A 15,209-nucleotide genomic window follows, 5' to 3' on the forward strand; every position below is an offset into this window, starting at 1 on the left:
AAACATGCTAAGATGTTTTGTGTGCATAGAAGTCTTAGATTTTTTACTTCAACTCATGAAAAATGGGTGACTAAGTAGCTTACTACTCAACCTACTAGATGCAACACACACTCCGCATACTTGAGTCTATTAGGAAGAGCGCTACAAGAGTAGTTCCTCAAAACGGAAAAAACCTGGTTAAACACGGTCACACATGGACAAGGATTTAATTCAGACATTGACCAGGACAATTTTATATTTGTTCCTCAACTTTTTTTATTGTTCACAAGATGTCTACACATTGCCTGATGATTACACTCTGTCTAGAATGGGCAACGCCAAAAGATGCTGGTGGAACAACAACAAAACAAATCTGTTTGCCAGGATCCAGTCAATTGTATAATACAGCTTAGCCTGCTGACAGTCCATATTAAAACTTCAGCCAACTTTTTAAAAGGGTCAAACGTGACACCGGATCTCCCTGGACAATGCTTTCATCCTCTTCGTCAGACAGGCAGCCGCTGTCTTTGTGTTCGTCTTTGTTATGGCACAGACCGCAAAGCTAGCTTTGCTTTCTAAAGACACGTCCATGAAAATAAATCATTTCTCCATTTTTTTTCTTTTTTTAAAAACTTAGAAGTCTTTTTTTTTTTAATAATGCATTATCATTTGCAACCAGGCACATCTTTGTTTTTTTCTTTGTTTGCTTTTTATGTTGTGTATGTGTGTGTGTTTTTTTTTTTAAATGGTGGATCTTGTAGGAATCCAACTGACGCTGAATTAAATCCAACTTGAGTCAGTGTGCTTTCCTCACCATACTTTACTTTTACCACAACCCTCAAAGTAGAGGAGTTCCCTCCCATCACACGTCATCTTGCGGTCACGGTGGCAACGGTGGGTGTCGGTGTGTGGTGGGGGGGGGGGGGGTGGCGAAGGGAGGGGGGGGCTCTTCTGGTGTTCAGAACCAAGGCAAATGCGCATATCTGTTAACCCTGTCACTCCAAAGCTGTGATGCGTCCCATTGGCTGTCCACAGTGCCAAAGTGCCAAGTCCCACCAGTCCTTCATGAAGGAGTTCCCTTTAAGTTTCTCTTCTGCAGTCAACATCATCTCTGAATGTTTGCAAACAAAAGATCTGACCTAAAGGGAGGAAACAATGATGGTCATTTACCACACATCTATGGTCTTACTATTAACCTTCTCCCATTGTCCACTGACAAGTAGTATAACCTGCAACAACAAAGGATTTAAGAGTAGAAATGGCCTCGCTCACCTGGTATGGAGACATGACACGGCTGCCATGCTATCGGTATAGCCTGGTGAACTCTCTGATGGCCCAGCACACCTGCTTACATTCCTCTGCACTGTGTAAGAAAGACCGACAGACAGATGACACATATTTAAAAGTGCTCTAAGTGGTGTTACGTGGTTTCTAAGCTAAAACATTTTGTGTCACATACTGCAAACATTACCTCACCATCTGCCAGCTGCCTGCGCCCTGAATACACTAAGAAAAAACGCGGTCTCTGGACAGCCCAGGCTCCAAAAATGGCAACAAAAACAACTTGGTCCAGTCAGGACCATAAAAACACTGTTCCACAGGGGTGGGTAGTAACGAGTTACAAGTAACGCTCGAGTAAAAAAGTTTTTCCGAGGAACGGCAACTTTGCATATTCCTTATTCAAAACTGTACTTCTACTCTTCAAGTACGTGTCAGTAATCTACTCTTTACATCACTACACTTTCATACTTCATACTATTTTCAGACTTCATTTCATAAGGCAAAACATGCATGATGGTGATGGGAAGCTTGAAACTGCTGTCTCTGAAGTATCAAAATGCTTTGCAGTCGGCAAATCATTCGCTAATTTAACTAACCAGAGCCACATACATAACCATAAGCCCATACCCATGCCCGATCAGTGTTATAAAGGGCCAGAGTAACACGGTTGCACCACAAGCAAATAGGCTCCTGCACCAATTCAAGCTTGTGCTTGCCCTGGTATATAACCATTCCTTCCCTCACCAGAACAGGCAATCCTCTCCCACACCCCTCACACCAAGCCTGTTTAGGCATGCTCAGCAGCAACTGTGCATGTGTGTTTATGTGTGTGTTTGTGTGTGTGTGGATGCAAGTGTGTGTGTCTGTGGATGCCAGTGTGTGTGTGTGTGTGGATGTGAGGGTGTGTGCATGTGCTTGCGTGCTTGTGAGAGAGAGTGTGTGTGAAGAGTCTTGCCTTGTAGCTCCTCTCATCATCCTCTACCAGCAACCCTACCAGCAAATCTACAGGCCAATAGGTGTACAGTTACCAAATGTACATATAAATTACTTTACTTTATTCCCCGCCTTGGATGAAATTCCATGGAACTTGGCATATCCCCAGAGGTTAATCATACACATGAAATTTGGTTATGGGCTAGGTTGATGCGGGCCATTGAGACCAACATACCACAAACATTTTGTCATCCTCGGTGCCACAGTTCAGGTAGTTATTTGGGAAAAAGTTTTTTGGTGTCCCGGGTATCATTGACCAAAAATGCAGGAAGTAGATGGGGGGGGGGGGAACTCCCTATATGGCCGCTAGCGGTGGTCATAATAACAGTGCTGGCAATCAGTGACAAATGAGCTGTGAAAAACATATTGACATATTGGCTTCCTAAAAGATGTACAAGGGAGAGATAGAGTCATTGATTGAAAGTCCAAATTCCATACACAGAAACAATAGCAGAATGAGCTGCTAAACGTTTTACAATTGTGTCAACTCTCACCTGGTGACCTGCTTGTGGAAGTCTGTAAGTTGCTTGTGAGTGACAGAGACAGCGCCCCCGGCTGTCTCCTTGGGAAGACCCTTCAATGCAGTCTCCAGCCAGCGGCAAAAGGTCTACACAGAATTACCAGTGTTCACAAACTACACAAACATGTCATACTTTTTTGCATACTTTCCCATAATCACAACAGCCAAATCTGAAGATAAATTAGTATTGACAAATAACACAAACTCTGTCATTCGTGAAACTGGAGTCAGTCGCACATAGTGACCCCAAAATAGTGCTGACAAGTGACAACACTGCCCTCTAGGGTCTATCTAGTGGTAGTGCACAATTACTCAGCACAATAGCAAAGAACAGCATGACCATGCAAGCCCAGTTTACTGGAAGTGATGACGCAGTCTCTAGGACACTGCATATCAACACTGGGCTACTTGCAAACTCTTAATTCAACATTCAATTATTTCTGATTCAATACTCATAACTATCAAACATTATCCATATTAATATTTAACAAGAGGCACATCTACATAACCTTTAAGAGGTTATGTGTGACAATCAACATCAAAGACAGTAGAGATCATCAAGACGTTCTTCAATTAAAATGGAACCTGGGCTTTGAATTCAGCCCTTGTAGTCACAAGGTAATAACAGAGTAGCCCACTTCCATCACACGTCCATTTTAGAAACTACTACCCACAAGGCAAACAAGTGCATCACTCACGAGAAATCGCAAGGCTCACTGTGTGCACAGAGTCATCCTGTTATGTGGCGTGACTGCATTTCACTCACCGGCCGATCGAAGACCATGATCTCCCAGAGCACCTCGGCCACGTCAGGGAGTGTGTAAGGTGGCAGGCAGAAGCAGCAGGAGTGCACCAGCTGAGTGACCAGCTGCTGGCCATGTTGCCCCATAGCCTGACCAATCAGCTGTTTCCGGACCTCAAAGTCGTCCTCATGCTGCCAGACACACCCAATCAATGTGTTAATGCACTAACCACAAATGCCTCCGTGGAGCAAAACATGATCTTACACTGTTTGTTAGGGGTGGCAGGGTTCATGACAAAACAGGAAGTGAAACAGAAGATAAGTGTTGAAGATTAAAAGAAAAAATAATAACAAGAACTGTAGAGAAACGAAAACCGTGAGCCTAAAAGCGTGATAGGAACCGAACCGTGGGTTTTGTGAACCGTGACACCCCTACTGTCTATGCACCACCTGCCTATACTGTGTATATCACATTGCATTTCTGGTTAGAGGCAAACTGCATTTCGTTGTCTCGGTACTTGCACAATGACAATAGAGTTGAATCTAATCTAATCTAATTATTAGTAACATGTTCAGTGTGAGAAACAAACATGCACATGAATTAACTACATGAGTTCATTACAAATCTGTTTCCTGAACTTAATGAGTTTATATTAAATCAGCTAAGGATGTTTGTAGAATAATGGAATGTGTTCCCTTGATACTAGTACAAATGCTACTTACATCATTGGAGACGCCAGTGTGGACCAGGTCACGAACAAACTTCATGACACTGCAGTTGGCATCTCTGTGGTCAAGAGTGGTGGCCGCAATGGCACACTGGATTATGTGGACAATGATGGTACTGCTGAGTAGAGTGACGGGGCTGCGCTGGACAAACCTGAGACCGCATGACGGAGAGGGGAACAAGGGGCAAAACCAAAGATCAGCAAGCAATGAACATTCAACATGCATTAGAAAAACTTTCAGAAACAAAATGGTTAAAGGCAAAACGGAATCTACACAGAACATTGATGGCTAGAGATGCAGGAACCTTGTGGCAAGTCTGAAGAGGTCATCCACGGTATCAGGGTGGTTACGCAAGCCGTTGGGCTGCTCCAGGAGCTGGAAAGTAGGCATACACAGAGCCTAGGAGGACACACACACACACACACACACACACACACACACACACACACACACACACACACACACACACATCACATATACGCCTGTTACCCAGGAGGGTGAGCAAAGGAATTACAGCTGAATGCATTAAGGGTCTGATCTTCCACAATAAAGATGAATTCTTTTCCCATGTTCCAGAGATCCTCAGATCACTGACGTTGGTCCTACGGTGTGCAATGTTCTGTTCTTACCTGCAGCATATCTAGAAGTCCTTGTCTGCAGCCCTCTTCCATGCCGTATTCATCCACCAGGATGCTCCCCAGGTAGAGGAAACACGAGTGGGGGTACACCTGATACACACTGACCATCTGCACACATGACACACAGATTAACAGGGAGCGAGACACACAGGACAGCAAGGTAACAATTACACCACGCTGTCCAGCAAGCTGAAACTGACCCCTCCCACACACACACACACACACACACACACCTGTGTGACCAGGGGCTGCAGCAGGGAGGCGGACCCCTTGCCCACACAGCGCACGGCGAAGCGCAGGCAACGGCAGCAGCGCTCCACAATCCGGTTATCGGCCTGGTGTGCGTTCAGAGTCTCAGAGAGCACTGGCCAGATCTGAGCACGGAACACAAGGAGACAGTCAACACATTGACCAGAACACCGAGGGCTGAACATTTGGCTTCTATCAATCAAACATGTCTTGCAACAACAGGGCTACATCAATAATCATCTGCATATCAATTGGACAAACACATATGAACACAGGAAATGAATAGACCAGACGCTCACCTCCTGAATGACCTTTTGGCATGGGTGTGTCTGGCCATTCTCTACCATCGGGTTAGTGTGTCTAAAAAAAAAAAGTTTCAAAACATCAGCAAATAAATGACTACAAAAGAACACTGAGAATGCATTCTGTTTAGCTCCAGGAGTGGTTGGGTTGTAGGGAACCTACCGGAAGATTACCGCTAGTCTGTCCAGCCACACAGTGGGGTCTGCAGATTTACCATTGCTAGAATCCTGAGCCAGCAGCTATCAAAAGATAAAAGCGACCAAGTTCAATTCTCTGAAAGAACATTCAACCAGAATACAAGCATCCACAAAAAAAAGAGCGAGATCAAGAGATTGCAAATGACCTCACCTTCTTCAACGCCATGACTTGTACAGCACAGAGGTCACTCAGACACTCCGCAATTTTCTCTAGAGGGAGTCGGGCTAAGACTAAGGCGGTACCTGAAAAGGACAATAGCACAGGTAATGGTCACACACTTACACTGTGTTAAGTAGAGTAATTCTACTAGGCAATGGGCTGGTGCATGTGACGAGCGCTATACCCTTAAGCAGGCCCACAGCAGCATCTGAGGACAGGGCGAAGGTGTCCAGTGCACGCGCTATGTCCAGCAGGCCCTGGAAGTGCTGTGCCATGTGGTCACGGCACACAGAGCAGATGTTGTGGATGGCTTTGGCGGCCACTGAAGCGAGAGGCTTCTCCCGCAGACCCTTCATCAAGTAGTTCAGCACGGGATCTACACAGAGCAGCAAAACGTTAACACCACTCTTCAGCAAGCTCCCAGCTCCCTCCTGACTGACACGATCAAGATATGCTGGCACTTGGTACGGATTTATGTGCATTACATTACTGCAGTCAAGAATGTACGGCAGTTAGGGTTGCTTCACCTACAGAACAGCATTGGGAACACTTTAAAGGGTAGGGCAGACCATGGTCAAGTCAGAATGGTTCACCTAAGAAGCGGGGGTTGCGGTCAACCACTTCACTCATCTCCCCTACGAGCTCGATGCTGGTGTAGCGGACTGCCATGTGCACAGTCTGGGGCAGCAACACGATCTGCTCCAGCACCTCCGTCAGGGTGGGGTTGTTCTCACTGCACACAGGGGAACACTGGTCTGTTACACCTCTTGGCTGTTACACGCTCTTGGCAAAACAGAAATTTGAATATGCCTCAATTTGCCTTGTTGGGGACAATGGCTCCTCTGTAACTCGAAAGTAAATAAATGTTTAGAAATGACTGTACAATTGTATGCCAGACGAAGTAAATAACCAAAGCAGGCAACAAAATGCTGCGGCTGAAGCAAACGAGAGGTGGAGTTGGCGTGGGACTCACGGATCTACGCTCTTGGCGATGGCGGCCATGATGAAGAGCACAGCTTCAGTCACCTCCCATGGGGGGTTCCCCTCCCTCAGAGTGGAGTAAAGCTGGGGAGAGAGAGAGAGAGAGAGAGAGAGAGAGAGAGAGAGAGAGAGAGAGAGAGAGAGAGAGAGAGACTCACATCACAACTGCACTGCAATATGCTCTGGAAGCTGGCTGCGCTTCCTATGGCCTCATGATGCAATGCGTCCATACATATCCAGTTGACATTATCAGAACGATATGAGCATGTTAAGTACCTGTGAAAAACATTCCATGGAGCCAACGAGAAAGATCACATCCTTCACAAGATCGGAAACTCTCATCCTGAACTCCCCAAAATCATCGGTGTCCTCGGGTATGCCTTCCTGTTAGGATCCGGGGAAGACAGGTTTTAAGTATATATACTTTTTTAATCCCGTGAGGGAAATTTGGTCTCTGCATTTAACCCAATCGGTGAATTAGTGAAACACACTCAGCACACAGTGAACACAGTGAGGTGAAGCACACACTAATCCCAGCGCAGTGAGCTGCCTGCTTCAACGGCGGCGCTCGGGAGCAGTGAGGGGTTGGGTGCCTTGCTCAAGGGCACTTCAGCCGCGGCCCACTGGTTAGCACTCTGGACTTGTAACGGTTACAAGTCCAGAGTGCTAACCAGTGGGCCACGGCTGCCCCCGGTTTTACGGGAGAAAGCCGAGTACATCACAAAGATAGATACAATGGGGAGCTGTTAAGCAGTGCCTCTGAGAACCAGTCAAATGACTCACATGATCTGGGTCCAGCTGACAGTGGCGAGCCAAGCTGTGCAGCAGTCTCTGGATGTAGGGCCTGAATACATTGTGAAGGGCTGGGTTGTTCGTCTTGTAGAGATGCTCTCCCAGACGGTACCAAAAGTTAAAGGAAATCTCTGCCACCTGTTCAGCAAAAGCCAGCGTTTAATTAACACAGTCAAGGTCACAGTCAGAACAATAACAGAATTCATACTTTTCTATGAATGACCATCAAATGAAATGGCATGTTTTTTGTATGTTGTTAACCTCTCGCTGAGGACAGTAAGTGCAGAATAGGTGTGAGCCTGTGTGTGGTGTACCTCATATTGTGGATGGCCTGCACAGATAAGAAGCAACTCCAGCGTGCGCAGGTCTCCCATGCCCTGACCAGGGCTCCTGACCGTGATCTCCATGAAGGTCTCGCATAGCTCCGTGAAGATCCGGCAGTAATTCAGCACTCTAGGGCACAAACAGGGATGAGCATGACGCTGACCCAACAACACGTGCAAGTGGGAAGAACGTGGGTTCATATGCCGATGGGATGTTTCGGTTATGCTCTTACTTGTCCAGGTCTTCTCTGGCCACAGCCATGTGGTAGGCAGTCTCCAGCGTCAATACACCCTTGAACAGCTGCATAGCCAAGGCAACGTGTGTGTCCACATTCTCAATAGCATAAAGTGCCGAACACACACAGTCAGAGGCAGCCTCGTGCAAATTGGTGGATGTGTCATGCCTTTGCTGAAACACAAAGTTTTGAAAATATGCTCATTGCTCACCTAATTCAGAAAAGGAATCACTTGTTTGTATTATCTTACAGCACTTTCCTAGAGCATAATGGGCACTCACCAGAACTTGGAAGAGCACTATGATGAGATGGTTGCTGGCCATGAAGTTGCTGTCCAACACCCCGAGGTTAAACCAGCTCCCCAGGCAGCGGAACACCTTTATCAACATCTTTTCATCGTTGCCCGTCTTCTCCACACACGTGACCTAAGAGCCATTGCAACCATGAGAAGATCATGAAACGATTTACTCATTTAGATATGCTACCAACATGTGTCACCGTTTGTCACTCAAAAGTGAACTTTGAAAGAGTGAGTTTCTAGCCTGGTTTCACCAGACTCACTCGCTTTGTGAAGGTGTCTGGGTACTCGCAACTGGGAAATGTTTTGAACGTTACGAACCTACTTCACCTAACCTTTACAAAAAACGATGATATATCGTTGACAATAAACAATGATATTTATCAGGATGCACAGTATTCTGGATCCATGAAATAACTGGCCTTTACAAATAAAAATCTGCCTGTCTCTATGGGAATTTAACATAGGGGTGGCAATACTTATGACCCCTGTATTTTAAGGAAGAACATTTACTTATTTATGATACATTATTCATTCACTAATGAAAGGTGCCATGTGTAAGAATTGAGGTAAAAATATCCAAAAAATGAGCTACACACATCAAAAGAATGAGAAGAAATAAGGGTGATGTCATTAAAAAAAATGACAAGGTATAGTGCTGCAGAGATATCAACCTGAATTAGCATGCTAAATTAGCAGCCACAGCCCGACAGGCGTCATAATACCAGTTTCGGCCATGGGAGGTGGTACGCGGGCAACATAACCGCCAGCCAAAATGCAATACACGTTTCTCGGTTGTTACTCTAGGGTAGACCAACTCACTTTCTGGAGGTATACTGCCCCCATCTTTTATGGAATGTAGAGTATGAATTGATTTTTGGCGGACATTACACATGGCACCTTTAAAGGTTAGATATTTCCTCATTTTTCACTTAAGGCATTAAGATCAATTTCCAAAAGATGATTTTATATTCCTCTTTTCAGTCAACTTTAGCATGGGTGCCAACACTTTTGACCATCACTGTATAGCATAAGCCACTTTCGATTTCGAAAGTAAGGTCAGCCCTTTTGTCACTGATTGGCCTGCCTTCCTAGCCTAACATAGGCAGACTCAAATCTATTCAGAATTTGAGTCTGGTATCAACCGATACTGGTGTTTCAACCGATACAGGGGGAAAATGCCTCTGCACATAATTGGATAGACCTTACCAATCAGTGCAACGAAATATGCGAATTCTGTAGGGAGGCACAAGGAGCCTGACTAGTAAGTAAATCAGCGAAATGAAAATGAGTGGAGACGCTAGGCGGCCAGGAGTGAGTTTCAGCTATACGAGCAAAATTAAATGTTTGCTATACGACCACAACTACATCAGATTGAGAATAACTGATGAGTATGCAAGGTGGAGCAAAAAAAGGACAAGAACAAGAGCCAAGTGAAGCAGACAACAGGAAGAGGCAAATGCACACCAGGAGGAGAAAGAGCAAAACAGAAAGGAGATAAGTCTAGCCAAAATAAGTTTGCTCTAGTTTCTTACCAACAAGGCAACAACAGTGCTGGAGCAGAAGGCTAGATCCTCAATGATTTCTGTGCGTCTGTTTGCACCAATCCTTAAGGACCGGCTGTGCACTTCCTCTGGTAGAACGGTGAGTATCTCAATTAGGAAGGGCATGGAGGAGATGTCGTTACTGTACCTGAGAACACGAACAACTTGTGTCACACTGGGCAACTACAAAATTCAATAAAATAAAAAAAATGGTATATTTTTAATAACATAAGGTGTATGTGCAAATGAGAGAAATCTTACTTTTCAATGAGAGTATGGACACTGCCCTTCCACGAAGCCATCTGCAGAGCCAGGTCAGCGATTGCTAGGGCAAGCTGACCGAGACACAGAATGAATAGGGGCATATTAATACCAGCAGTGGTGGAATGTAACGAAGTACAAATACTTTGTTACTGTACTTAAGTAAACTTTCCACGTATTTGTACTTTACTTAAGTAAAATTTATAGTGCATACTTTTGACTTTTACTTTGTTACATTTTACAGCAATTATCTGTACTTTTACTCCGCTACATTTCTACAACACCATCGTTCCTTTTTACGATACATTTTATGATCAGTTTTTTTTTTTCTCTCTGACAAACACGTTTGCTTTACCAGGGGGCGGGGTTGCTCCCAAAGATTCTGGAGCGCTACGTGCATTCTTAGAAACATAAGCTTCTAGTCTAGACCAGGCAAAGCGTGAGCTTGTAGCCATCTGCATTCGGTAGGCTATATTCACCAGACCCATGGCTACACTGTACATGCAACGGTGTTCTGTGCCTTTCTCTGTCTGTTATCTGCAGCATTAGGGCCTCCTCTCCGATGAGATTGCTATCCGCGGATCAGCGGAGTTACAGGCTACGCCCACGCTTCTGTCACACGTCTGATCATTTGCGGCACAAATGAATGGTAGACTATTAATGAACCGGTGGCCGGAAAAAACGTAACATTTTCCAGATTAGGAAATATTCCTTAATTGTGTGTGACCAAATAAAGATATATAGCCTACAATTGGGGGGTAGTAATGTGAGCGCTCATTCAATGTCTATGCGTCTGCGCAAGTGAAACTGAACTTAATCATAAAGACACCTTTCTCAGCAACTTTTCTGTTCAATCAGCATAATTGGCATTACGATACACCCGACGTTTCCCTTGTCTACCCCGTTAAACTTCAGGCTCTTGTGTTTTGCTGAATGATATTACTCAGCAGATCACCCTAGTTAGATAACCAGAATTACAGTCTCTAGAATTGTAGGTCAGAATGTAAACTGAGCCACAGATGGTAAGCACAATTGCATTAGCTTAAAACTATCTAGTCGAGTAGAACCTAAAACTAGCTTAATTAAAATGCCACAGCCCATACTGATTTTTCGTTTTAGAATATAGATATTAAGAGAATAAATCATTATGCAAATACTTTTACTTTTAATACTTAAAGTACATTTAAAAGCAGGTACTTTTTACTTTTACTTAAGTAGGGTTGTCATTGTCGTACTTTTACTTTAGTAAATATTTCTCTGTGAATTTGTACTTTTACTTAAGTACTGAGTTTCAGTACTTCCTCCACCACGGAATACCAGATAAACTCAACTGGGATTAAAAACCCAATATACAAGTGCTTAACCCATTTCAAATGCCCTCTAACTGAGAAACTGGCTTTACAATGTCAGATTATTATTCTTTTTTTTAAAGGCATCATCAGGCTATATGTCTGAAAGAGCTGACTACCTGGGTTATTATAATAGGAGAGAGATCTTTGAGGTTCTGTATGTGAGAGAGCAGTGAGTCACGCAGGGCTATGTGGGTCTCTGGAGGAAGCTCGTAGAATGAGGTCTGAATCTTCATCTTCATAGTCTGGGCCGCGAAGTAACAGGACTCCACGTCCTGCTTCAACTGCAGCAACTGATCTGACACTTCCCATGCATACATCTGTATGGTTTCACAAACAAATAAAAGTGAAATTAGTTGTACCTTAGACATACAATTTTAGATTAGGGTGTGAGTGTGTGTGTGATGCAACACCTCCAATTATCACCCATTTCGTTTGAAAATTCTAAAACAACAATGTTTTTTTAATACTTCAAAATAACATTTGATAAATGAACTGAGTAATGAAATGAAATGAAATGTGTAGATTTGAACAAAATCTGGTTTGGTTCTTACCAGGGCTTTTACTGCCTGAAATATCCGATTTTGTTTACCGCGCTCGGAGGTTAGTGCTGGCCTGGTGGGTCGTCTATTCCCAACCTTTCTCACGGCACATCAACGGTTAGCCCGAGAATTCTCGTCGCAATTCAAAATTCCACTGGAGCTCCAAGCGGATTTGTACACGCAGCCTTATAAGACTGTTTATAGCTCTTCGAGTCATGGTAAAATGTAATTTTTGGTACATAGCTAATTTAGATACACTTATGGTGTGGGTGCTTGTGTTTCTTTAGGAATCCGCCGTCTTGGTTTGTATAGAAATGAATAGTAAGTGACACAAACACGTAAGAGGACGGAAACACGGGACTGGTGCTAATAGGGGGCGTTCCAATATGAGTGGCCAAAACAAATACATGTCACATACAGGCAAATAAGAACAAACTAGTGCAATGAACACTGAATGCCCACACACACCTTAGGTTTCATCTTTTTTTTTTTTTTTTTTAAAGCGGAACTAATTATAGACCATTTCAATTTGTTCCTAGATGGTTTCCGGCTGAAAAGTCCCAAACCAATGCAACCAATGTCCCCAAGTCAATAAGCTCAATGCTGTTTTCTGCCTTTAATGCTGTTTGCTACCTTTAATGCCTTAGGAACACACATGTTTAATAATGCAGCTGAGGGGGTCTATTAATTTTCTTTGACCAGGAGAACTGCTGTAGCTACTGTTCATTGTGCATCATCAAAAAAGGGACAAACATATCCATATATCACTGGAAATATGCTCAATACCACTGCATATTTATTAGTGACATGTCAAAGTTTATTAGCTAAAGGTGTGGCACTATTTCTCCACAGCGCTTGTGAAATTATGTCATAATGGACAGTTGAGTACGGAGTTGTGTAAATATGCATCCTGAAAATTTTCCAGTACATTACTTTTATGTAACTTAAAATAAGCATAATTGTGGATGTTTGGGATTGTGGAAGTCCCCTTGGTTTGAGAAAATATGTTTGTATTTAAACAGATAGACATCATCACACTTGCCACACAATCACAAATCTAATTCCGCCCCCCCCCCCCCCTCCCAGTCATCTTGACGGCAAGAGGCCGCTGGTTACAGGCCATTAAAACCAGATAATTTTTTTAACACTGACTATCCGAATAATATTCTATAATATATTTCAATCGAAATAATAACTGTAAAGATAATAAACTGTTAGTCAGAAGTTGCACACATTCTCTTCATGTCCACTCTTCCATTACATCAACTAACGTTAGACCAACTTCTAACTTCAGCAATGCGGAAATCAAAGCGAGGGAAAAAGTGCATAAACGCATATAGCTTTAGGGAAGTCTGATTGACATCGTTAGCATTATATGTTTTGGTGACCATTTCAAATTACGATCAGCTCTGCTTTGCAGGCAAAAGCTTTGCTTTTGAACTTCCAAAATAATGTGACCAACACGGTAATGCAACACGCCCCTTACACCATTTAGAAGGCAGCTAACGTTAGCTTACTAGCCATCACTTAAAAATTACACAGCTAACGTTAGCTACCAAGCTACCAGTCTGACATACTCTACAACGCAACATATTCTAAATTGGGCATAAACATCGTTTTCTAACTTGCCTCTATAAAGTCAGCATATCTAGCAAGCTAAGGAGGTTTGCCTTTCTTCATGTATACGACCGATCCACCCACTAAGCATGATTTTCAATACCATACAATGTCCATGGATTATTTACTGTGGTAGCTGGTTACGTTAGCTAACTGGCTTCAGCGTGCTGACGTTAGCTATTTTAGACACGTTTCTACTCAGGCCATTGTCGGCTTCTTTTGAACATCCAAATGGAGTTCTTTCAGTACTATGTCTTGACATATACGTATATAAAAATTCAAGGAAGGCAATCGTCATTGAGCTAGATATCCGAGCTAAGTTATCTCATACACGCTAATACTAGCAGGCTAGGTCCTTAAACGCACTGCGATGGGTGTTTCTCTGTGTTGCCCGTAGTGGAAGCAGGTCTCGGTGATGTGACTAAACAAGTTTATGGATAACGTTATAATATGCAATTCTACGACAGCATGTAGCGCTATGCTGAGGCTATTCAAAGATCACCACACACCTCACACAACTTACCGATCTTTGCAGTTCCTCGAGCCATACTGAGGCTCTCTCTTTACCGGCAGGGTCTGGATCATGGTAAAGAGCCTGTACGGCTTGGTATACAATTGGAACGGACGGTTTGGTACCATCCATATCTTTAACCTCGCTACAACTGGTTACAGTATGTGGGTATTATGGTAAATAGCACGCTTTTTCCCACAGGAGGAATTGAGGTGGTTGATATTTATTCGCTTCTTGTGTTGTCCGCTCTGACCGCCATCTCACACAGCTTTCCGTGTGTCGCGAAAAAGTCACCGTGTGGAAAATGAGGGTGGCGGAACGATGGATTTTTTTCTTGAACCTTATGCAACACGTCAGTGGCACATAGCCTCAAAATGCAGTCTATCGTAGGCTATGCCTTGTACAAGAGGTTAGTTTTTTTTTTTTTTTTCGTGAAAGCTAATTTTAATTTTAATTTTCCATCTAAACATAAAACAATACAACAATGATGCAATAATGATGTCAAATTTGTTCATTGGTAAGCTGCAATAGCCTATTCCCATGCAGGGGTGCCACTATGTTGAGCCCTAAAGAATAGCCTGTGACATGGCCCCCATAAGTGCAGGGCCCTTGGGTTGTGTTCTGCAGTCTGCTTCCCCTGCGTTAGGCTACAGCCGTACTGCACCCATGCTCAAGTCTTAGGACAAAAGTTGGAATACAAACGTTACAAATGTTTCCCATTGTCTCTGAGACAGATATGTTTTCGCACCAGGCGAAATATATTCGTGTTACAAAGTTTGATGCCAAGGGTTCTAACCATGCCTCCACATTTGACGAGTTCGGAGTGACACACAAACGAGAAGGGCACTAGCCTACATGCACTTAGGCTATACACCATCATTGGACTTTCTCACCCAATAAAAGCTTACTAATCCTATATATTGCTACTGTAAGACCTCAATGCAATCACTTTAGACTAACCTTC

At 43.6% G+C, this 15,209-nt stretch overlaps 1 protein-coding gene across 1 annotated transcript; it reads right to left on the minus strand.

Annotated features, from left to right (window-relative positions):
* Positions 1-235: 235 nt before the first annotated feature.
* Positions 236-14,554, minus strand: tnpo3 (transportin 3). The gene is made up of 23 exons (XM_042079343.1): positions 14,258-14,554; positions 11,695-11,895; positions 10,227-10,300; positions 9,957-10,113; positions 8,405-8,548; positions 8,121-8,296; positions 7,879-8,017; positions 7,556-7,702; positions 7,049-7,156; positions 6,765-6,856; positions 6,385-6,524; positions 5,976-6,167; positions 5,783-5,874; positions 5,597-5,673; positions 5,431-5,491; positions 5,116-5,256; positions 4,874-4,990; positions 4,549-4,643; positions 4,239-4,395; positions 3,540-3,707; positions 2,748-2,860; positions 1,252-1,342; positions 236-1,118 (listed from the first exon to the last, which is right to left on the minus strand). The coding sequence occupies exons 1-22, from the start codon at positions 14,375-14,377 to the stop codon at positions 1,282-1,284; spliced, it is 2,772 nt and encodes a 923-aa protein (XP_041935277.1). The 5' UTR covers positions 14,378-14,554; the 3' UTR covers positions 236-1,118; positions 1,252-1,281.
* Positions 14,555-15,209: the final 655 nt, after the last annotated feature.

Source organism: Alosa sapidissima, chromosome 22, assembly GCF_018492685.1.
Source record: "Alosa sapidissima isolate fAloSap1 chromosome 22, fAloSap1.pri, whole genome shotgun sequence".
Taxonomy (NCBI): Eukaryota; Metazoa; Chordata; class Actinopteri; order Clupeiformes; family Clupeidae; genus Alosa; species Alosa sapidissima.